General features: G+C 36.7%; 1 protein-coding gene across 3 annotated transcripts; it reads left to right on the top strand.

Annotated features, from left to right (window-relative positions):
- Positions 1-15: 15 nt before the first annotated feature.
- CUTC (cutC copper transporter) lies at positions 16-20,973 on the top strand. Of its 3 annotated transcripts, XM_077778869.1 has the most exons (10): positions 17-194; positions 2,284-2,331; positions 2,809-2,880; positions 5,181-5,240; positions 7,330-7,539; positions 8,210-8,245; positions 10,482-10,615; positions 17,704-17,731; positions 19,381-19,486; positions 20,469-20,973. In XM_077778869.1, exons 3-10 carry the CDS (start codon positions 2,829-2,831, stop codon positions 20,581-20,583), a joined length of 741 nt encoding a protein of 246 aa, XP_077634995.1. In that variant the 5' UTR covers positions 17-194; positions 2,284-2,331; positions 2,809-2,828; the 3' UTR covers positions 20,584-20,973. The 3 variants fall into 3 exon arrangements, with proteins under 3 accessions (XP_077634981.1, XP_077634987.1, XP_077634995.1); XM_077778855.1 differs by lacking the exon at positions 2,284-2,331 and having other exon boundaries at positions 16-194; XM_077778861.1 differs by lacking the exons at positions 2,284-2,331; positions 2,809-2,880 and having other exon boundaries at positions 16-194.
- Positions 20,974-22,977: the final 2,004 nt, after the last annotated feature.

Raw genomic sequence — 22,977 nt, 5'->3', positions numbered from 1 at the left:
CGGGGGCTGCTGGGTGTGGGTGTCGGTGACGCGCCGGGGTGCGCGCAGCCATCAGGCCGCGCTTCGTTGGTCGCGCGCACCAGAACCTGGACTCAGTAGAAACCGAAGACGCACGAGGGAGGACTCGTCGAGCATGAAGAGGCAGGGGGCCTCCTCGGAGCGGAAACGGGCGCGAATACCGTCCGGGAAGTCCGGTGCGGAAGGGGGCGGGGAGGGTCGGCCGCCTTCGCTGCCGGGGGCGGGCCTACGGGAGTTCTGGCCAGTGGAGTAGTCGCGGTTTCACTCCGAGTCCTTTGCCCCGCTCCTCACACCCCTCAGCGCGGCAAGTTCTGTCGTTCTGGCTTTAAACGTGTAAAAGTTGAGGGCCCGAGAAGGGGCTTGTAGCCAGAGTGACCCGGCTCTGGAACCAGATGTGCGGGTTCGCATGCCGCCGCGTCTAGTGTGCGACCGTGTTCAAGTTGCTTAACTTCTTTCAGCCCCACGTTTCCCGTCGCCACGCGAGGCTGCGAGTCCCCACCCCGCGGCAGCGCTGGGACAGTTAGCTTCGAGCCCTGAGCGCAGCGCCTCCCCGTGGCAACCTGGAGCTGCTGCGGCGGGGGCGAGGNCCGTACGTCCCGAGTTCTTGCTGCTGCTCCAGGCACGATGGCGTAGCGGGTGCTCTGGAATTTGGCAGATCCCCAGCCTCCTGAACTCTCGGTCCCTCCAGACCAGCGGGCCTCAATCTTTTTGATCTCAGGATCCCTTTCCCTTCCTGAAAGTTACCGAGAACCTCAGAGACCTCTCATGTATATAGGTTAAATCTGTCTGTATTCGAAATTGAAACAAATTTAAAAATATTAATTAACTGGAAACCCATTACATGTTAACACCAATAACATTGTGTGTGTCTGAAAAATAACTATTCTTCTAACAAATAGAATGCCAGTGTTTTATAAATGTTTGCAAATATCTTTAAGATCTAAATTAATGGAATTGCCGTACCTGCTTCTGCATTCAGTCTGACATGTCAGGTAGCCTCTTGAAAATTCCACTCCACTTGTGAGAGAATGAGAGTGAACAAGGCAAATAAAGGTTTAGCATTATTATGAAAATACTTTTCACTGCACAGACTCTGAGAGGGTCTTAAAGGCCCCCGGAGCTAACTGGACCTCCACACTTTGAGAACCGCTGCTCCAAACAAATGTCTTGGTTTCCCGCAAATAACTTTGTTCCTGGACAGGTGTCTTACTCTGCCTCCTGTCATAGCCGTGTGTGTGCACCTCCACCGTCTCCTGGCCAAGGTCCTTCCTCCTGTGAGGCAAATGGTACCCCTGCTGCATTGTCCAGTCAGATTGATATGACAGCTGGTGTTGGAATGAATGCGTTGCTCTTGGTTAAGAACATAGTGTGATACTTACCTCTTTCACAGTTTGAGACTGATCGTCTTTTACAAAAGTGAGACCGTTGCAATTTGATGTAAGCAGATGATAGATTTTTGTTTTTCAAAATTAAACACAGCCTTTTAAAAAATGATAAAGGCAATATTAGGTAGATTAAAAAAAGCAACATAGAAAAGTAAAAAAGAGAAGAGTAAAAGTAATTCCAAATCTACCACCTAGTAGTAACCATTATCAGGAGGTGGTGCACATTCTTTCAGGTATTATTGCATGAAGTATACATTTCACATTCTTATTGTAAACAAAAAAATGTGCTTCGCTTACAGAAAAACTCAAAACTTAATTTTTATCATACTGTAGTGTAAATACGTGGATGAAACTTATAGATTTATAGTTATTCTGCCTTTGGTAAATCTTTGCATGACTGTTGTATACTGGACTGGGGAGGACACTGTGCTTGCTGTGGATGATGATAAAGATTTCTCACATGAAATCTTTAAGAACTTTAGTTATAAATACTAAAATGACTTAAAATTATGTTCTTTAAGAACGCGAAGTCAGCTAAGAGTGAACAGATGCCTGTCTACATAATAAGAGGTAGAAAGTAATTAGTGTTTTAAAAAGATACAAATAGTTTTAAAGAGGAACACATAATCTATGAAGAGTCATATGAGTTCAAAAGAAGAGAGAGATACAATTTCCTGCTTTGAGAGAGGGGAAATATAGAAATGTGATTTAATGTAAGTCTTGGGAGATTTTATCATTCAACAGTGGAGCTGGCAGGGCTTTGAAAAGGGATTGAGGAGATGGCCATAATCAAGAGCAAAGATGGGAATTGGGGGAAACTGGAGGTATATAGAAGAAAGAATATGTAGTTTATTAATGATAACTGTTTTTGTACACACAGTGGATACTCTCCAGTTTACATGAATTATTTAGTCCTCACTACTCTGAGGTAGGTACTAAAGCCTACTCTGTTTCATAGAAAACTTAGGCTAAGTAACTTGTCTAGTGTCACACAAATAAGTAGTGGGGCCAAGATTTGAAGTCCATCCTTGTTCGGAAACATGATCTTTATAAAGACGTTTAAACATATTCTGCAAACACTGAGAAACATCAAAAACAATCTGACTTAGAATGTAATGATGAAGTCTGTGTTTTAGGAAGATTAATTTGGCATTCAGTGTATATTTTCCTCAGTGTAGTTTCTTATACATATGTCTGTGAACTTATTTCACAGTTCAGAGACATCAGTTTAATAATCAGCATGCTATTTTATTGCATTCATGGTCTCCAGTATACTTACCTACTTGGATTATTGGACTTGGACATTGCACATTGGATTTGGGCAGCACAGTGTAAAATAATGGTAGTACATTGGTCTGGGTGGGTAGTACCATCATGAAATTGCATTGTTCTCCATATATTTTAGGAGCAGCAAATGGATTTCTCATGGAGGTGTGTGTTGATTCAGTAGAGTCAGCTGTAAATGCAGAAAGAGGAGGTAAGACCAAAGAGAATGAATGACAGTTGGCAGCCCCTGTAAGAATCTGAAAATGAATCCTGTGAACTAATCTTGGGAACCCTTGTGATCACTAAGGATCTTAGTAATCTTTTTAAAAATAGCCAACTAACTGGAAAACATACTGGAAAATACTATCTTCTAATCTTACTCCTCCAGTAGATCACATTTTGAGTCAAGTGTACACATTAGTGCTTACTCACCAACTTCCTTTTTTTTGTTGATCTTAGTGAAAACTTCATTTTTTTCAAACTATTGATTTTTAAGAGATTTGCTTCCATTTTCGTCATCAAGACTTTTTATCATTACCTTTTTTTTAAACATTATTTTTACCTCAAGGTTTCTTTTGCATTCTGAACCTGCTTTAATGGGAAGCATAGAAATTCCCTGGGGGTGCCTGGATTGCTCAGTTGGTTAAGCATCCAGCTCTTGATATCTGCTCAGGTTGTGATCTCGTGGTAATGAGATCTAGCCCCACATAGGGCTCTGCACTGGCAGCACAGAACCTGCTTGGGACTGTCTCCTTTCTCCCTGTCCTCCGCTCATGCGTATGTGCATGTTCTCTCTCAAAATAAATAAATGTTAAAAAAAAAAAATTCCCATCATCTCAGGATCAGAAATTTTTAAAAACTTTCTATTATGGAAAATGTTAAGCATATACAAAAGTAGAACAGTGTACTGAATCCTCACATACCCGTCACTTGGCATCTACTATTTTCAGCAAGTGCCCAATCTTTCATCTATATGGGAATCAGGATACTTTTTGTAAAGAGCAGCATAGTATATATTTGCAGCTTTACTGTCCGCATTTGGTCTTGGTTGAATATTCTTTTTTTTCAAAAATAATCCTCTGAAAATGTAAAAACCATTCTTAATTTGGCAATAACGAAGAGTGAAGTGCTGATACATGCTACAACATAGATGAATCTTGAAATTATTCTAACATTTTAAGCGGGAAAAACAAAGTAGAGAAAAAGTCACAAAATACCACATGCTGTATGATTCCACCTATATGAAATTTCCACATTGGTCAAATTTTGGAAAAAGAAGTGGTTGCCTAGGATTTGAGGGCATGGGAAAAGGGGAGGTAACTGCTAAAAGGTATGAAGTTTCTTTCTGGAGTGATGAAAATGTTCCAAAATTGATTGTGTTGATGGCTGCCAAACTCTGTTAAGTATACTAAAAAATATTAAATTGCACACTTTAAATGGCTATGATGTGTGAATTATATGTCAATAAAGATTTTTATTCTTTGAAAAACACACAAACATTTTTTACTTCAAGGCCATAACAAAAACTAGCTGTGGCCCTTTGGCCTGCAGTGGATTCAGATATTGTTAGCCTGATGCATCCTTTATAAGGTTTTCTTTCAGCTTTTCACCTAATATTTTTAGCAGTGCCTGTTTTAGTAGGGTTTGAGAAATGGTACAATAGTAAGTCTAACATTTATTTACTTTTCACTTATTAGAAGTATGCTTTTATAAAGAACTTTCCTTCTTCAACTGTTTGGTTATATTGGGGTTCAGTTTCTATAGGAAAGGCAGGATTAATGCTTGCTCCTTTTCTGCTGTTTACTGATTTTTGGATAATGAGTTTATTCTCCACTCCCCAGTGAATTATTTTATTAATATGAATCTAGATTTAGACATATTTGATGTGTTTTACTCCATTATGGTTATTCTTACTGATGCTCAAAGTGTCCCCTGTTTGGCTGGTATGAGCCTTTTCAAGCTGGCTCCTGAGACTCTTGACATGACCCCATAGTCTGATAGTTCATATGCTTTCAGCATTCTCTTATTCTTGAGATTATTCTGATTTAAGCTACTTAAAATTATCTTGTACTTTTTTAAAGCTTAGACACTCTTCAAAAAGATTGTTATTATCAATGAAGAGTCAGTGTTTCACTATGATCAGTCCAGAAACTTATTTATTGTAAGTCACATCCTAATACATGGAGAGGCAACCCTGTAATACCAATTGTCAAGAGATCTAGCTTAACTTGAATTAACTCTTAAATTTGGCTATCAGTAACACAATGTGGGTTGCAGAATATAGTTGGGATTAAAAATGGAGTTTTATTCTGGTTTTATAATTTGATTTGTCTCAGGTTTTAAGACTGCTATATTTTGGAAAAAAATGTTAACTTTACTGTTTCATAAATGTTTATTTTGGACAATAATTGTTGAGCAATGCTTCTTAAAACTTAATTTTTAATTCTTAAAAGTTTATTGTGTTAAGCAATGCTTTCTTTTTTCTTTTCTTTCTTTTTTTTTTTATCATAGGTGCGGATCGGATTGAATTGTGTTCTGGCTTACTGGAAGGGGGAACCACACCCAGCATGGGTAAGTGTCTGGTTTTCATATTTTCTAAGGGGAGTTTACAGAGCCTGGAGACAATGGATAATATGTTTCACTGGGATCCTTTACTAATGTTACTAATATGTTAACTATGTTGTGGATATTTGTATCAGTTAGAAATGCTTACGGTTATAAATAAACCTGCCTATCAAAGATGTGATCCTCATATAGAACATCAAAAAGTTGAGAGATAGGTAGTTACTATTAATTTTGGTTCAGTTGCTCTGCGGTAATATCAAGGGCTGGGAGTTTTTTTCTTTTCTTTTTCCATCCTGGCATCCTCAGCGTATTGACTTTCGTCTTCATTTCTCCCCTCCTGGCCTTTTTGCTGTTGTCATACATTGTATTTCTATCTATGTTAAAAATACATACACCCCACAGTACATTATTGTTGTTGTTTAAAGAGTCAATTATCTCTTAAAGAGAGTGAAAGAGAAAACAATCATGTATGAACAATCATTTACCTATGTGTAGTTACTATTTCTAGTGTTCTTCATTCCTTTGTGTAGGTCTGTGTTTCCATCTAGAGTTAATTATTCCCCACTACTGAAGCAAGACTTTTCTGTGTACTCTATCCAGTGCCCCATGAATTTTTAACCTTTCCTATATGCCTATTGGGAATAGGTGTTTTTTTTGGCCTCACAGGTGTGAATGACAGGCACTATTTCTTTCTATTCAGTGGATTTTTCCCCCTGGCCTTGCATGGTTTCCTTGCATATCAGTACTGAGCTAAATATTGGAAGGAGATTCTCTGCAAGTCTCCAGAGTTCTCTTTCTCTCCCCACTGGTACTTTATCCTGTGAACTCTAGTCCTTTGTCTCCCTGGACTCTCATTTTTGTCTCTTGAACTCAGAGAATTCTCTGGCGTCCACCTGGGCTCCCCCTTTTATACTGCAGCCTAGAAAACCCTCAAGGTAATAATTTGGGTCAGTTAAAGAGTTTATCTTGTTTGTTTCCCATCTTTCAGCCATCATTGTTCTTTGTTGCTTGACATCCAATGTCTTGTTTTATTGTTTTTATATGTTTTTCATATTTATATGTGTTTTTTGGCTATTATAGGTAGGAGGGTAAATCCAGTCCCTGTTACTCTGTCTTGGTCAAAAGCAGAAGTCCCTGTGTGGGTTTTTGACTCTTCCATGTTACTCTGAGGTTGATGATAGCAGTATTTAGTATAAAAGGTTTATATGTGCTATAGCCCTTTGGAATCTTCTCACTAAAGGAGGGCATTCCCTGGCCATTCTGTGAAATCCCTAAGAACATCTCTAAAGTTGAATGTAATCTGTTCTTTGCAACAGCAATCATGATTCATTGCTTGGTGTTGGTTGTGAGCATGTTTATGGTAGCTAGGCTAAGCTGTGATGTTCAGTAGGTTAGGTGTAATAAAGGCATTTATTTGGATTTAAGATCTTTTCAGCTTAAGATGGGTTTATCAAGATTAAACTATTATCACCAGTCATGGAAGATCTATACTATTGAGGGTTTCAGAGCTAGTCATGAATTGTGTCATATTTAGGTATTTTTATTCATAGATCTCTACGTAAAATCACAAATAAGTAGAACTTTGTTTCCTTTTACATAACTCTTTCAAAAAAAGGCTTTGATAAATTTCTTTGTTCATTAAAGGGTCATAAACTTTAGAACTATGTAAACATCTCTATAGTAGGTTCTAAACAGAGCTGTAATTAATTAGAAAGGAAAAATCAGATCTTAATGGAATACACTGGCAGAATATTGAGCCTGTTACTATACTTTCCAATGTTATATACCAGCAAAATGATTTTCTTTAGTCAATTGACAAGTGCTTTTAAAAATGCAGTAAATTTTTTCTGTTTTCTAAATTGCTCTTTTTTACCCTTGATTTTCTTTTTATTTAACTTCTATTATATGCACATTTTTTAAGTTGTTGTTGTCATTCCCTTTAGATCGATCTATCTCTGGTTGCTTCAGTCATTGCTTCCTTTTCTTATAGAAGTGATATGCAAGAGCAAATATAAAAGGCTAATAAATTTTATTGACTTCCTGGAGCCGTTAGTTCACATTTGAATTTTAATTAGGTTGCTCTCTGTTCTTTTAGGTGTCCTTCAAGTAGTGAAGCAATGTGTCCAGATCCCAGTTTTTGTGATGATTCGGCCACGTGGAGGTGACTTTTTATATTCAGATCGTGAAGTTGAGGTGATGAAGGCTGACATTCGTCTTGCCAAGCTTTATGGTGCTGATGGTTTGGTATTTGGAGCATTGACTGAAGATGGACACATTGACAAAGAGTTGTGCATGTCCCTTGTGGGTAAGAATTTGTATCTTGAGACCAAAAAGCCTCTAATGATGATTGCATTTAATACTCCTGATATTGAAACTAATATAACATTGTGTGTCACTGCAAGTAAAAAAAAAGGCAATTACAAAACTGACTTTTCAGTCATACCTGCAGGCACTTATACTAACCTATTTTAAACAGTAGTTATCTAGATGTTTGGGGCAGAGGGTATATGTTCTAGTCTGCTACTGTTCCTGGAAGGTTTAAGGGAAGTTTGCCTTGATTCCTTTAATCACTGCACCAAAAACTTCAAAGGCTATTGCAGTTGTTGAGGATGGGGAGAAGTCTAGAGGACAGAAGCATACTACTCATAAGTCTAGGCCAAAGTATTTCTTAAAGATTCTCAGAGGGGTAAAAGTAATAGATGTAATGCTGCCTTTATAAGTAACCAGATCGCATAATTTTTATTTAGTCTGGTTAAAGGATGGATAGCCATTTTTTTCTTTTAATGAAAATGAGAGATTAATGGAAACATAAGAATTCTGAATTTGGAAGGCTGCCATTTCATTATCTTAGTTCACTGTCTTTGCTTCTTAGGAGAGGACAATATAAAAAAGTCCCATCTAACATGGAAAATTCTGTATACAGTAACCAGTGATGAGCTGTTCATTTATATTGTTATTTGGCTTTCTTCTTATAGCTATATGCCGTCCTCTACCAGTCACTTTCCACCGAGGTGAGTCATTTCCATTTTAGAAGTTCTGTTGAACGATGTCAGTTTTCTAATTTTACCAAAGGCCATAACCTTTTTTATGGAGCACAATACTAGATGTTACAGTGTTACCAGTTGGTTTCTTTATATTGATCTTGGGACTAACTGTTGTAAATTTAGAGATGAACAATTTGAAACTTATGAAAAGTTTTTAAAAGTAAATGGTGGTGTGGTGGGATATAATAGAGGGAGAGAGTAGGAATTGTCTACAAACGTATGTACTTGTCATAGCATCCCAAGTAAGAATCCTGAGATTCGTTTTTTATTAGACTGCCTTAGCCCATGTGCAACCCCTAGAAGAATAAACTGCTGTGGCCAGTGAAGTGAAATCTACTGCCTGGCTTAAGGCAGACAATACCATTCTAGGAGCTAGTGGTACGACCAGCTTTCCCAGATGAATATAAGATTCATGGGCAGAGGTGGGGACAGGGGTGGATGTCTGCATAAACATTGGTACTATTAGGAAGGAGGAAAGAAGAAAGAGATGCTGGACAGTCAATGAACAGATGCTCAGTGTTGTGTACAAAACTGCATTATTGATAGCTTGTCTACATCAGAATGATTTCTAAAAAATTATCTGATAATTTCATATAAAAATACTTATCTATAAATCAGGTAGTCCTGATTTCCTTACACTTTTGTCAAACCTAAGTAAAACTGAACAAGTTAATTTTGCCTGCAGAGGGCACTCTGTTATACATGAAAAGAAAAGAAGTCTTAAGTCAAAAATTTTTTTTACTTGATGGTATATGCATGAGAAATTGTTGAATGTTTTTCTGTCCTTTTGAGTAAGCATTCAAAGATTAGGATAAGAGTGGGCACTGTCATTTGTGTCTATTTACAGAAATTAGAGATAAAGCATTTGTTGTTCCTGTTTCTTTTTGAAATGGATCATACCACCAAAAATTATTTTCTTGACTTACTGTTTAGCAATGCTTCTCATAAACTAGCAATAACTAAAAGATGTTAGAATGTTTAAAATTCAGCACCTTGAAAGTGCCAAAGTAAGTTTATAAATATGAAAAATAATTTAAATCAGTAAACATTTATCTGAAAAATATAGTTTAGACTTTGACATGCTAAATAATTTAAAAAGTAAACACATCATATAGAATGTATTTTTTTCCTCTTCTTAAAGTAAGAAAATTGTTTCAAATTTCTTTTCCTTCAATACATTTATCAAAAATATTTTTATATTTTCAAAATTTTGGATTGTTGTAAGTTCTACATTGTTTTCACTTGTGCATTTAATGAGATAGTGTGATAGTGTAATCACTGGTGAGGCACTGCTACAAAAACAGGAAAAGCCTCTGTGGTACATTTAGCTGCCTGCATACACTAAAGGGCAATATAAACGGGTCTAGCATTAATCCACTATAGACTAGAACTTCCAAATCATGTAACAGTGCTGAGAATCAAAGTAGAAGTGGTTTTTATTTTTGAGGTTCCTGGTGCCACGTTCCTCTCTGACGAAGAGAGAAGTCTCCTAGAAAGTAGAATGGAATTATAAGTTTACATAGTCTGTTGTAAACAATTGTCTTTATACTATGAGCCGTTAAATATTTGGAGCAAGTGGAACAGTATAAAATATTAGTCAATAATAAGAATGTGAGCCAAGGCCTTTTTTAGGAAAAGTGAGTGTACTGTTTGTCTGAAGTGTGGCTTGTCCAGTTTGTCTGAAGCCTTAGAGCAGTTTTCCAAATTTGAGTCACTTGCCTATCACATTTACAGTTTTACTGTATTTAAGTGCTACCTGTGCAAATGTATGTAATAATTTTCATTAAATAAAATCTTAAGTGAATTTAAAGAGAAACTTTTATAACTCATGGAAAATGGAAATGTCTCACTTTTAATCTGTGTTTAAGTAAATAAATCTGTTCAGATGGGTACTATCTAAAATGTTCATGCACACCACCATGGTATGCAGACTGTGGTATGCTGGTAAACTAGTTCTTGCACAAAAAGAGCCCTGGTACGTAGTATTTGTTGATTTCTGTGGTTTAAATTCTCCCTCCTTGACTGATTTCAGGCTGTCAGTGAATAACAATCATTCTTGCAAAACTCCTGGATATTTAACAGTTGGCCCTGGCTTCCCAATACAGGTCAGGGTCCAGCACACCGCTGTGTGTATACTACATTTTGGAATGCTCTATATTAGAGGATATGTGTTCAAAATTCAAATCAGTTTTATTTATTTCAGCCTTTGACATGGTTCATGATCCAGTGGCAGCTCTAGAGACCCTCTTAACCTTGGGATTTGAACGAGTGTTGACCAGTGGATGTGACAGTTCGGCACTAGAAGGGCTACCCCTAATAAAGCGACTCATAGATCAGGTACACACAGTTTGTTTCCTTTTTCCCTAACTCTGTTGTGCTTGCTCCTGATATTCTGTTGTTCAGCTAGGTTATGAAACTATTACTGACTAAATGGTTACCCTATACAGAAAAGGAAGCAGGCAGAAATAAATTTATATAATTCTTATTTCTTTCACATGAGCATGTTAGTATTTAAGGCTCTTGAAGTCAAATTGTAGACAATGCTTAAGGTTTTGATCTCACTTGGATAACCACAGCCAATTTTACCTTTTCTCTTCCATTAGCATTACATAGTTTTAAGCCACATTATCTCACTGTCAGCCTGTGTATACTCAGGGGATCCCATAAAAAATTTGAAATAATTAACACATTGGAAATGAATTCTAAAACTAAAATTATATTCTTTCATCTCTCCCTATCTATCAAGATAGGAGGAAATATGTTTTCTCTTGTATGAATTTCCATGATGAGTTAGCATTATTTGTAGAGCAGGCAAATTTGTAATTGTGGTATGTCTGTTTTACTGACACCAGTCCGGAGCCATTTTGTTTTAGTGAGTATGGACTTTCAGACAAGAGAGTTCTGGACTTAAGACTCAGACACTAATTTGCTGTATAATGTTGAGTAGATTATTCAGCCTCTGTTTGTATGTGCAATTGAGAAAAGTTTAATACTTCTTTTATAGGGTTGTTCTGATGATTGGTAGAGATAAGACATGTAAGAGCCTTAGCACAGTGCTTGACATATATAGATCTTACTACATGTTAGTTTCTATTATTATTATTATTACTACTGCTGTTATTAATATTTTTTAAAGTTCTGTATAGAAATCTAATTATGTTCACTTTCTTATAGCCATGAAAATAATTTTCAGAAATGTCACCTACGGATCTGATGTGACTTTGCTAGTCTGGAACTTACTGATTTTACAAATATTTATTAAGAATATGTTAACTGCAAGGCGTTTGTACTGTGGTGGTGACCTGTGTGTGTGTGTGTGTGGTCACTGCCCTTACAGTTTGGTGCATAAAAGGCATTTTTAATAAAACAAGCAATTCTAATAGAGTGCTATTAAAAAAAGGTGCTAAGTGGCACCTGGCTGGCTCAGTAGAGCTTGCCACTCAATCTGGAGGTAGTGAGTTCAAGCCCCACATTGGGGATAGAGTTTACTTTAAAAAAATAATTTTTTGAGAGAGAGAGGGAGTGAGGGTGCACATGAGCAGGGAAGGGGCGGAAGGAGAGGAAGAGAGAGAATCTTAAGTAGGCTCCATGCCCAACTTCGATCTCACAACTGTGAGATCATGACCTGAGCCAAAATCAAGAGTCAGACGTTTGGGGGTACCTGGGTAGCTTAGTCAGTTAAGCGTCCAACTTTGGCTCAGGTCATGATCTCGCAGCTGGTGGGTTTGAGCCCCGTGTCAGGCTCTGTGCTAACAGCTCAGAGCCTGGAGCCTGCTTTGGATTCTGTGTCTTCCTCTCTCTCTGCTTGCACTCTGTCTCTTGTCTCTCTCTCTCTCTCTCTCTCTCTCTCTCTCTCTCTCTCAAAAATAAATAAACATTAAAAAAAAATTTTAAGAGTCAAACAGTTGACTGACTGAGCCACCCAGGTGCCTCCCCTCTTTTTAAAAATATTTTAAAGGTACTAAAGGGCACATTTGAGAGGAATTAACCCCAGTTTGGGACATGGGGTTGTTAATAATTAGCTCCCCAGAAGAAGAGTCACACACACATTCATTTGAGCAATGATTAGAAGTTATCTATGTAAGAGCAGATAAGGGGAATAGGTGAATACTTCATGCAGAAGAAATAGTGTATACAAAGACCTGGGAAAAATAACTTACTAAGATATTGAAGAAACCAGAATGTTGGATATAAAGAGAAGAATGCTGTCCAGAGCCTTGAAAACTGTTGAAGAGTATGTATTTTATCCTTGGACCAGTGGGAAAGTCTGAAGGGTTTTAAAATAGAAGAACTGATGAATTCATTTTTAAATTGTTTCTCACTATGGAGTAGAAAATATGGTCGATATAATTGCCATAGTCATATCTTACATTTCATAATCACTGTATTGTGAATGTAATTTGTAGTTTAATAATTGGTTGGCAGGAAGCATTGAGTTAAATATTCTCATACACTAACTTTACTTCTTTTTTATAAAAGAAAAATTCCATGTATTTAGGGTATACATGATATTTCAGTATTAATATACATAGTGAAATAGTTACAGTCAAGCTAATTAATACAACTGTCTCATGTAGTTACGTGTGTGTGTGTGTGTGTGTGTGTGTTTGTGTGTGTGTGTGTTTGGTGAGAGTACCTGAAATACTACTCTCAGCAAATTTTCAGTATTGAATGCAATATTAACTATAGTCACTATTGTACATTAGATCTGGAGATTTGCTCATCTTGTGTAATTACAGCTTTGTACCCTCTGACCAGTATCTCCCTGTTTTCCCCACCTTCTCACCCATGATAGCAACATTCTACTCTCTGTTTCTCTGTAGTGGACTTTTTTAGATTCTACATATAAGTAAGATCATGCTAACTTTACTTGTTGAAGCAATTACCTAGCAGTATAATATACTGGTTAAAGCATAGATTTTGGGATTAGAACGTTTGTGTTTAAATCCTGGCTTTGCCATTTACTAACAACTGTAAGCCTGGGGATGCTCTAAAATTAAAATTTTTTTTTAAATATCAGAAGGAGGTTCTCTGAAAAATCTTCAAAATGAGTCTATAGATTTTCACAGTATATATACATATAAGCTGTTTTGGTAACTTTGGAGCTGTCTTTCCAAAATGACATATAATTTGGCTGTCATGAAAAATTATGTGCTCTTTCAGTGACAAATATGCCAGAGGTTGGACTTTGAGGTCACTTTTGATTATTTTACTGAGGCTCTGCTACTTATGTACTAGTCTGGGAGTTCCAATTTCCTCATTATAGAACACAAGTTGTTGGCTCAAATCTACAAAAGAGATTTTTTTTGCACCTTATTGTATTGTAATTAATTAATTTATCAGTCTCTATTTCCCTTTCTGCATCAGCATATAATTTTTTTAAGTTTATTTATTTTGAGAAACAGAGAGAGACAGTGTGAGCAGGGGAGGGGCAAGAGAGAGGAAGAGAGAGGATCCCAGGCAGGCTCCATTGACCATGCGGTGCCCGAGGTGGGGCTCAATCTCATGAACCATGAAGTCATGACCTGAGCCAAAATCAAGAGGCAGACACTTTAACTGGCTGAGCCACCCAGATGCTCCCAGCATATCATTTTTTTTCCTTTTTATCATTTTTAAAAATACAATTTATTGTCAAATTGGCTACCATACAGTGTGTATAGTGTGCTCTTGGTTTTGGGGGTAGATTCCTGTGATTAATTGTTGACATACACCCATTTCTCATCCCAACAGGTGCCCTCCTCTCAGTGCCTATCGCCCATTTCTCCCTCTCCCCCACCACCTCCATCAACCTTCAGTTCTCTGTATTTAAGAGTCTCTTATGGTTTGCCTCCCTCCCTCTCTATTTACTATTTTTTCCCTTCCCTTCCCCCATAGTCTTCTGTTAAGTTTCTCAAGTTCCACATATGAGTGAAAACATATGATATCTGTCTTTCTCTGACTGACTTATTTCACTCAGCATAATACCTTCTAGTCCCATCCATGTTGCTGCAAATGGCAGAATTTCATTCTTTCTCATTGCCAAGGAGTACTCCGTTGTATATAAAAAACCACATCTTCTTTATCCATTCATCAGCTGATGGACATTTAGGCTCTTTCCATAATGTGGCCGTTGTTGAAAGTGCTGCTGTAAATATTGGGGTACATATGCCCCTGTGAATCCGCACTCCTGTATCCTTTGGATAAATTCCTAGTAGTGCTATTGCTGGGTCATAGGATAGTTCTATTTTTAATTTTTTTGAAGAACCTCCACACTTTTTTCCAGAGCGGCTGTACCAGTTTACATTCTCACCAATAATGCAAGAGGGTTCCCATTTCTCCACATCCGCTCCAGCATCTTTTGTTTCCTGCGTTGTTAATTTTAGCCACTCTGATCCGTGTGAGGTATCTCAGTGTGGTTTTGATTTCCCTAATTATGAGTAATGGGTTTGTAATGAGTAATGAGTGTGGGTTTGTATTTCCCTAATTATGAGTAACATTGAGCATCTTTTCATGTGTCTTTTGGCCATCTGGATGTCTTCTTTGGAAAAATGTCTATTCATGTCTTTTGCCCATTTCCTTACTGGATTATTTGTTTTTCAGGTGTTGAGTTTGGTAAGTTCTTTATAGATTTTGGATACTAGCCCTTTATCAGATATGTCATTTGTAAATATCTTTTCCCATTCTGTTGGTTTCCTTTTAGTTTTGTTGATCGTTTCTTTTGCAGTGCAGAAGTTTTTTATTTTGATGAAGTCCCAATAGTTCATTTTTGCTTTTAATTCCCTTGCATTTGGAGACATGTCAAGCAAGAAATTGCTGCAGTCCTGAGGTCAAAGAAAATTGCTGCCTGTTTTCTCCCCTAGGGTTTTGATGGTTTCCTGTCTCACATTTAGTGTATGGTGTAAGAAAGTGGTGTAGTTTCATTCTTCTGCATGTTGCTGTCCAGTTCTCCCAGCACCATTTGCTTAAAGAGACTGTCTTTTTTCCATTGGATACTCTTTCCTGCTTTGTCAAAGATTAGTTGACCATACATTTGTGGGTCCAATTCTGGGTTCTTTATTCTATTCCATTGGTCTGTGTGTCTGTTTTTGTGCCAATACCATACTATCTTGATGATTACAGCTTTGTAGTAGAGGCTAAAGTCTGGGATTGTGATGCCTCCTACTTTGATTTTCTTTTTCAACATTACTTTGACTATTCGGGGTCTTTTATGGTTCCATATGAATTTTAGGATTGTTTGTTCTAGCTTTGAGAAGAATGCTGGTGCAATTTTGATTGGGATTGCATTGAATGTGCATTTCAAGCATATCATTTTTTAACTAAAATGATTTAGAATGCTTTGGGTGCCTGGGTGGCTCAGCCACTAAGCATCTGACTTCAGCTCAAGTCATGATCTCATGGTTGGTGAGTTCGAGTACCAGTTCAGGTGAGCGTGAGCCCTGCTTCTCTGTCTGTGTCACTGTCTGTCTGTCTGTCTGTCCCTCTCTCTCTCTCTCTCTGCCCCTCCTGGGATTTTCTCTCTTTCTGCCCCTCACTCACTTGCATCCTCTCTCTCTCTCTCTCTCTCTCAAAAAAAAATTTTTTTGGAATGCTTTTCACATGATAACTCATACTATAGCTAGCTCTTTGGACCTGTTTTGGAGTTTGTTGCTATTACATAAAGATCCTCAACAATTATGCTGAATGCTTATCTTAACTTTACACTGCTGGTTAATTAGAGCTCGTTAAAGTATCTATAACTTGTCTTAAAAGTAAAGGGAGGGGCGCCTGGGTGGCTTAGTCGGTTAAGCGTCCGACTTTCGCTTAGGTCATGATCTCGCGGTTCGTGGGTTTGGGCCCCGCGTTGGGCTCTGCGCTGACTGCCAGCTCAGAGCCTGGAGCCTGTTTCAGTCTGTGACTCCCTCTCTCTCTGACCCTCCCCTGCTCGCGCTGTCTCTCTCCTAGAAATAAATAAAACATTAAAAAAAAAAATTAAAAAAAAAAAGTAAAGGGAAGGCTGTTTCTCCTCTGATCATGATGATCTCTATTATCTTCCCTACTGTTATTACTCTCTTTTTTACTGTCTTTATGCTGTATTGCTTTTGAGATTTTCTGCTTCTCTTTCCTTCTTCACATTTGTTATTCCAGGAGTTAGCCGATTTTTACTTTACTCCATTCTTTTGGTTTTTATTCTCTTCTGTTCTCTCATATCCTCTTTTTCCTTTCCTTTTCTGCCCTTCTTCTCACATTGGATGGTGCTACCCCTTTTTCTCTACTCCCCAGTTTTCCCTCCTCACACTAAGCCAATCATTTTGTTTTCTTATTTGTCCTAATACAACATGATATAGAACTTAAGTATTCTCAACATTAATTGTGTTCATTGAATATATCAGTCAATTGTTTCTCTTTTTCTACGGAAAAAGAAACTAAGCTATATGTGGTTCTTTTTTTTAAAGTTTATTTATTTATTGGGGGTGGGAGAGGCAGAAAGAGAGGAGAGAGAATCCCAAGCAGGCTCCTTGCTTGCAGTCCAGGGAGTGGGGGTGCTTGATACGAGGCTCCACCTCAGGAACTGTGAAATCAAGACCTGAACCAAATATAATCTGCACGGTTGAGGCAAATGACTTGGAATTGTTTTGAGTGGCAGAATTGGCTGGTCTGGTATTAAAGACTCCTCTCAGGAAATACATGAGAAAAAATTCATTTTCCATACAGTTTAAATTGTTTTACTCAGAAAATTAGTGAGCTTGACATAATGTGTAATTTTTATCCTGTCATCACTACCTACCTGCTACTAGTAGTTCCGTTAAATTTGCATTTAGGGTGATATCCTTTTGACTTTCAGTGATACTGTATATCCCCAAAACTTATTTAGGAAATCTAATCTAAGTTTGAATAAAAGTAAGGAAATTTCAATACCTATATTCTAGAATTATCAGAAATTAATCCATATAGTCTGATTTTATTACTTAAAACCCAGTTAGGTGGATTCGTGATTTTTTTTTAGCTGATCTAATAAGCTAGGGAATTTAGTTGAGGGTACAAGACTTGAGTAGGGTTTTTTTTCCTCCAGTAATTTATTATTATGCTGTGCTCTGCTTTCTGCTGAAATCTTATATAAACTCAATTATATAAACTCAACTACGTCCTTTTCATTGCAGACCAAAAATACAGAATTAGTGTTATTTTTCAGTAATGACTTTTCTTAGGTGATGTGATTATTCAGTGTTTATAGCATAGTCTCCTTTATGTTCATCACAGTACAAGCCTTCAAAGCAATGCAATAAAATAACCATTCTGAATAGAAAGAGTTACTGTGCTGATCCCAAAGAATTAGAGATGACCTATTGAAAGATAGATAGTAGTAGTTTTTTAAATTTAATATACTTTCACTCATGTTTCTGTTCTCACTGCCTTATTATCTCATTTGAGAGAAAGATATTAAAATTTGTTTTTTTTTCTTTTTTCAGGCAAAAGGCAGGATTGTGGTAATGCCAGGTATTTAATTATCTATCCATTTGTTAGTATACACTGAAGTGCAGTGGAGAAAGAACAAAGGAGGCAGAATGATATGGGAGAAAGTATTAATACATGTTATTCGGAGAAAAGAATAAGTAATTTGATTAAAAATTTAAGATTGAGAGATCCGTGCTAGAATATAAAGCTTCAGATAAGGAGAACATTCTAGCAGGGATTAGCTCAGAGAGTAGAAATAAGGAATTAGATTGGGACTGGGGTTTCTCTGTCTTCCATAGTATAGAATTTGGTGAATGTGGATGTTCATCTCTGGTGAGGCACACCAAGTTTGATGCTGCAAGACTGAGTTAGGGCCAAATGTCCTAGTTGTTAACAAGGTGTAAGCAAACATTTAGGAGGTGTCACTGGACAAATATAATACTCTCTTGGTTCTTGAAAATCTCTGATCACCAAATTCTTCCTTTTACTAGAATAATTAGAGCACATGTTCCTGATGATAACCATGAGATCAATGAGGTACATTCTGGCTCATTGGAGATGAACAATTTTTAAAGAATTAATAAGAGGATCTAGAATCAGAATGAGAGAGATATAAAGACAATCTTAATTTCTTCATTTTAATTTTCTCAAACATACAAAAAAGTAGAAAATAGCTTAAAGAATACTAATGTGTTCATTTCCTAGATTTAACATTTTGCCACATTTGTTATCTTTTGTTATCCTTAGGTATTTTAAAGTTAAAAGCATCATGGCATTTCATCGTTACACATGTCTAAAAAAAGTCTATGTTCTTTCAAGTTCTTAGGGCTCAGTGATATTACTGTATCACTAAGAAAAAAGAAAACAAACAAGTTAATGAGTCCAATAGAGTATGTAAAGTCAGGTTACTTCAGCAACTTGAATAGCTTGAGTTACCAAGTACAAATTTTATCAATCATTAAAAAATCTTTATTAAATAAATACTATATATTAGAAAAGAAGGATATAAAGATCAGTAACTAATTTTATATTTTTAATCTGGTATTAGTTCAGAATATGATTGTCTGTCTACAAATATTTAATTAAGAGATTGTTCAACAAAACAAACGAGTCATTACAAAGTACTTTATTATACAGTTTTAATAAAGTAGAATCAGATTCTTCTGTGAAAAACAAAGTTGATAGTATAATGAATAAACTATGTAATACCTTGCATTTCCCCCCATTTATAATGTAGTCATGTGCTCTTTGAATCCTGGGTTAGAAAGAGAACTTGTGTCTTTCAGATACATCTCTGACGCTGTGCTTTTGTAGCTTCTTCCTCAAACCTATCCTTACTTTTTGTTTTAATATGATTTTGCTTTAATTGAGAGGGAGCAGGGATCGAGATTTTTCATTGCCCTTGAACAATTTTAAAGTCTGTAACATATAGCATTATTATATAAACCAATGGATGTATATTCCATCATACAGGTTCTGTCACCTTATTAGTTAACTGTTCTCCAGAGTCTGTAGTCTGTCTTTTATCATTCCTTTCTTAATCTCATTCTAGCCTAGTAGGGAGAGGGTAACTCTTAAGTCAATGAGAAATTTTAGCATGGGAACTTAAGGTAGAGTAAGCAGTCATTGCTAGTCATTAAATTTTATACAAAATTTTATTCAACTTAATGTATTACTTATTTTTCCAACAGGGGGTGGCATAACTGACAGAAATCTACAAAGGATCCTTGAGGGTTCAGGTGCTACAGAATTTCACTGTTCTGCTCGGTCTGCTAGAGATTCAGGAATGAAGTTTCGGTAAAAATATATTCTTTGATTCATATAAGAAGGGATGGATTAATCTTTATTTCCTGATATAGGAAGACCTTGGTTGATGATATTATTAATGAATGGAATGTTGTGATTAATACATAAGTATTGTATCATTCTTGTAGTTTTTCAACTGCACATGATTTTATCCTGCCTCAGATAAGCAGGTTCTTCTGAACTTAAGTGAACCTTTATATTTTTAAGTCATTGCTAAATTTAGACTAGGTAATAATAAACTCTAATTCAGCAGCGAAGCTTCAAATGAGTCAGATATGTACATATGCCCATTCAACTATGATTTCCTTTAGTGAAATTAAAAACTATGGTATAAGGATGGAAGAGTCATAGTCATTTTTATCACTTCTACCTTTAATTCTTAGTCATTCTTCCCTCTCCTTTGTTCTCTATTTTAGTTATTTTGAAATTATACCACCATTAAGAAATTTAAGCTATTGTGAGTTTTTCATTATACTTTGGAAGATTCACATAATTAAATAGTTGAGTAGTTGATTGTTTCTATTTAGAATTGGGGAAAATGAGATATAAAGAAGCAAGAGCCCTCTACATTTCTAGAGGGGCACCTGGGTGACTCAGATGGTTAAAACATCCAACTCTTGATTTCAGCTCAGGTCATGATCTCGTGATTCGTGAGCTTGGACTCTGCACTGACAGTGTAGATCCTGCTTGGTATTCTTTCTCTCTGGCCCTCCTCTGCTTGTGCTCTCTCTCTCAAAAAACAGAACAAAACAAAACTACATTTCTAGATATAAAATCAAGTATACTATCAGGTAGATTTGGCTACTACATGTTTAAAGTGATTAATTAATAAAAATTATGAAAAATAGTGATTCCAGGATTCTTGACCTCCTGTCTTCTTGAGCCATTAAATAGCCCATAAAATGAAGTGCCAGTAGGAGGGCTCGTTTAACAACTTATATAATTATCTGTCTTTTTATTATTTCTGTTGCAGAAATTTCTCTGTTGCCATGGGAGCCTCTCTTTCTAGCTCAGAATACTCTCTAAAGGTAACAGATGTGGCACAAGTGAGGACTTTGAATGCTATTGCAAAGAATATTCTGGTTTAGCCAGACCTCTCTGAGAGACATGGATATCACAAGATGAAGGTAAAAGAGTAGTCTGTAATTCTCTATGACACGGCTTTAACCTTCTGCTCTGGCCTGGACAGTCACAGTCTTTAAATCTCACATGGCTATGAAGACTGTTTCCAAGAAGACAAAGAATTCAAACAGAGCTACAATCAATTCCTTTGCCTAATCTTGCCAGCCATCTCCATTATCATGGTTAAATGTGGTCTATGCTTCTTCCAAAAACAGAGGTTTAGTCTGTTTTGTGGAATTAATTGATGAACTGGGAAAGTTGAACTGTAAAGTATGAATTCAGAGTGTGACTTCAGGGTCAGTTTAATAGCAGTATTTTGCTTTTTCATTTGTAAAATAAAAATGTCCATTCTGTAATAGTAGAGTCTTTTATTCTTATCCTGGATACAGTCTGTAGCCAAATATAAAAGGGATTTTTTTCTTTCTTTCTTTTTTTCTTTATTATGTACTCATTAGATGGGCAAGAAACCAAGGACACAGAGTAAAATGGTACAGCATGAAAATCTCCAGACATGGGAAGCAGGATATAAAAGTTTCCAGACTTACAAAGGCAGAAGTGATCTCTAGTGTTTACCAGGTTACTTCTGCCTCTGTTCCCAGATAGAAAAATGATGTAACAATAAGGTTCATCTAACAATTTACAAAGACCTATAGTAAAAATTGGGAAGTTGTAGAAGTTAGCAAAATAACTATTTCTTTTAACTGAGGCCACAGATAAGGAGAATGGATTCTAATGATGAAAGATGCTTCTCCTGTAAGCAGGTCCCAAATGGTGAATTTCATCACTAGCTTTATCTGTCACTTTCATAAATAATCTCATTTTAGGGTCACCTGGGTGGCTCAGTTGGTTGAGCATCCGACTTTGGCCCAGGTCCTGATCTCACAGTTCATGAGTTTGAGCCCCACGTTGCGCTCTGTGCCAAGAGCTCAGAGCCTTGAGCCTGCTTCGGATTATGTGTCTCCCTCTCTCTCTTACCTCCCCCACTTACGCTGTGCTTCTCTCTCTCAAAAATAAACAGAGCTGTTGTTTCTACTTTAGGAGAGTAACTGAAGCATAATATAAAGAGCTTGCCCTTCATCAGAAGGCTAGTTAGTATAGCCTTTATGAATAGTGCCCACAGATTTGGGTACTAATGAATGTGTATAGCAAGAGTTTTGCCTTTATTTAAAGGTTATTTAAACTTCTTCAGGTTTAATTTCAAGGTAGAATATTTGCTGAGTAATTTATGAAAAATGAGAGGCAAACTATTTAAAAATCAACAATAACCTGTTTCTTTTCTTGCTTGTTCAGATTATTAGCAAAGATAATAAATATTTCAAAAAATAGTTTTCATTATTGGCTTTGAATACAGATACAGATATGTAAGTATCACATATACATACACATAAAATCATGTTTGGGGTTTTGGGCCAACCCTCCCTCATGCTTGGACTTCTCTTTATGATCTTCCAGAGACAGCAGCAGGCCATGTTATCACCTTTATTTTCTTTTTAGTACAGATTAACTAGGGATGTGAGAGATAGTGTGAATTGCTCAAACTTTAATAACAAATTAATGTTGTGTATGAGACTTGAATGCTAGCCTACTAACCTTCAGGTCTTCTACTTTAAGAGGCTTCTGATATGTGGATGTGGTATAGAGAGCAATACTCCTGGGCAAACCAGACATACCTGGGATATCCTAGTTCCCATTTTAAGCATGAGAAAGTTAATTTTTTGAACTTTAATTCCCTCACTTGTAAGTCAAGAATAATAACCATGGCTCCTGGTTTAGTAATATATTAAAGCACCAAATACATAATGAGTACCCATTAAGTGTTAGTTCTTTTCTTATAGCCTAGCTTTCTAGTGTCAGTCTTTGATGGTTTAAAAGCCCTCCCAGGAAGCTAGGCATTGAGTATTAAAGCTAACACTTTGCCTTCCACTATGTAAATATAAAAGAAGCATAAGATAATTCCTACCTTGATTTTATTTTTCTCCACTTTAATCCTGTTCTTAAATATTTACTACTTATTTCATATGTATGTTTCTTCTGAACAATTTTATACATATTTGGAGGCTAAGAGACCATATCTTTATATTTTTATATATTTCTCACTACACTCATCAAATTGTACATTCATGGATTACTTTGCTAGTGGAAAAAGAACCCTGGATTGGTGGTCCTGACTATATCACTGTCTTTGGTAACTATGTTGGGTATCTTTTGTTTGCCCCTCTAGATCCACTCTTCACTTTGTTCTGTAAACTGAATCTAGCAACATAAAAACAATTACACACTATGACCAAGTAGGATTTATACCAGGAATGCAGTGCTGGTGTAACATCCAATTGTATTGAAGGTTCTGGTGAGGGCTCTTA

This window comes from Crocuta crocuta, unplaced genomic scaffold, assembly GCF_008692635.1.
Source record: "Crocuta crocuta isolate KB4526 unplaced genomic scaffold, BGI_CrCroc_1.0 scaffold170, whole genome shotgun sequence".
Classification (NCBI taxonomy): domain Eukaryota; kingdom Metazoa; phylum Chordata; class Mammalia; order Carnivora; family Hyaenidae; genus Crocuta; species Crocuta crocuta.
The sequence above is the reverse complement of the archived record's forward strand: the minus strand, read 5'-3'. Positions and strand labels throughout refer to the sequence as shown.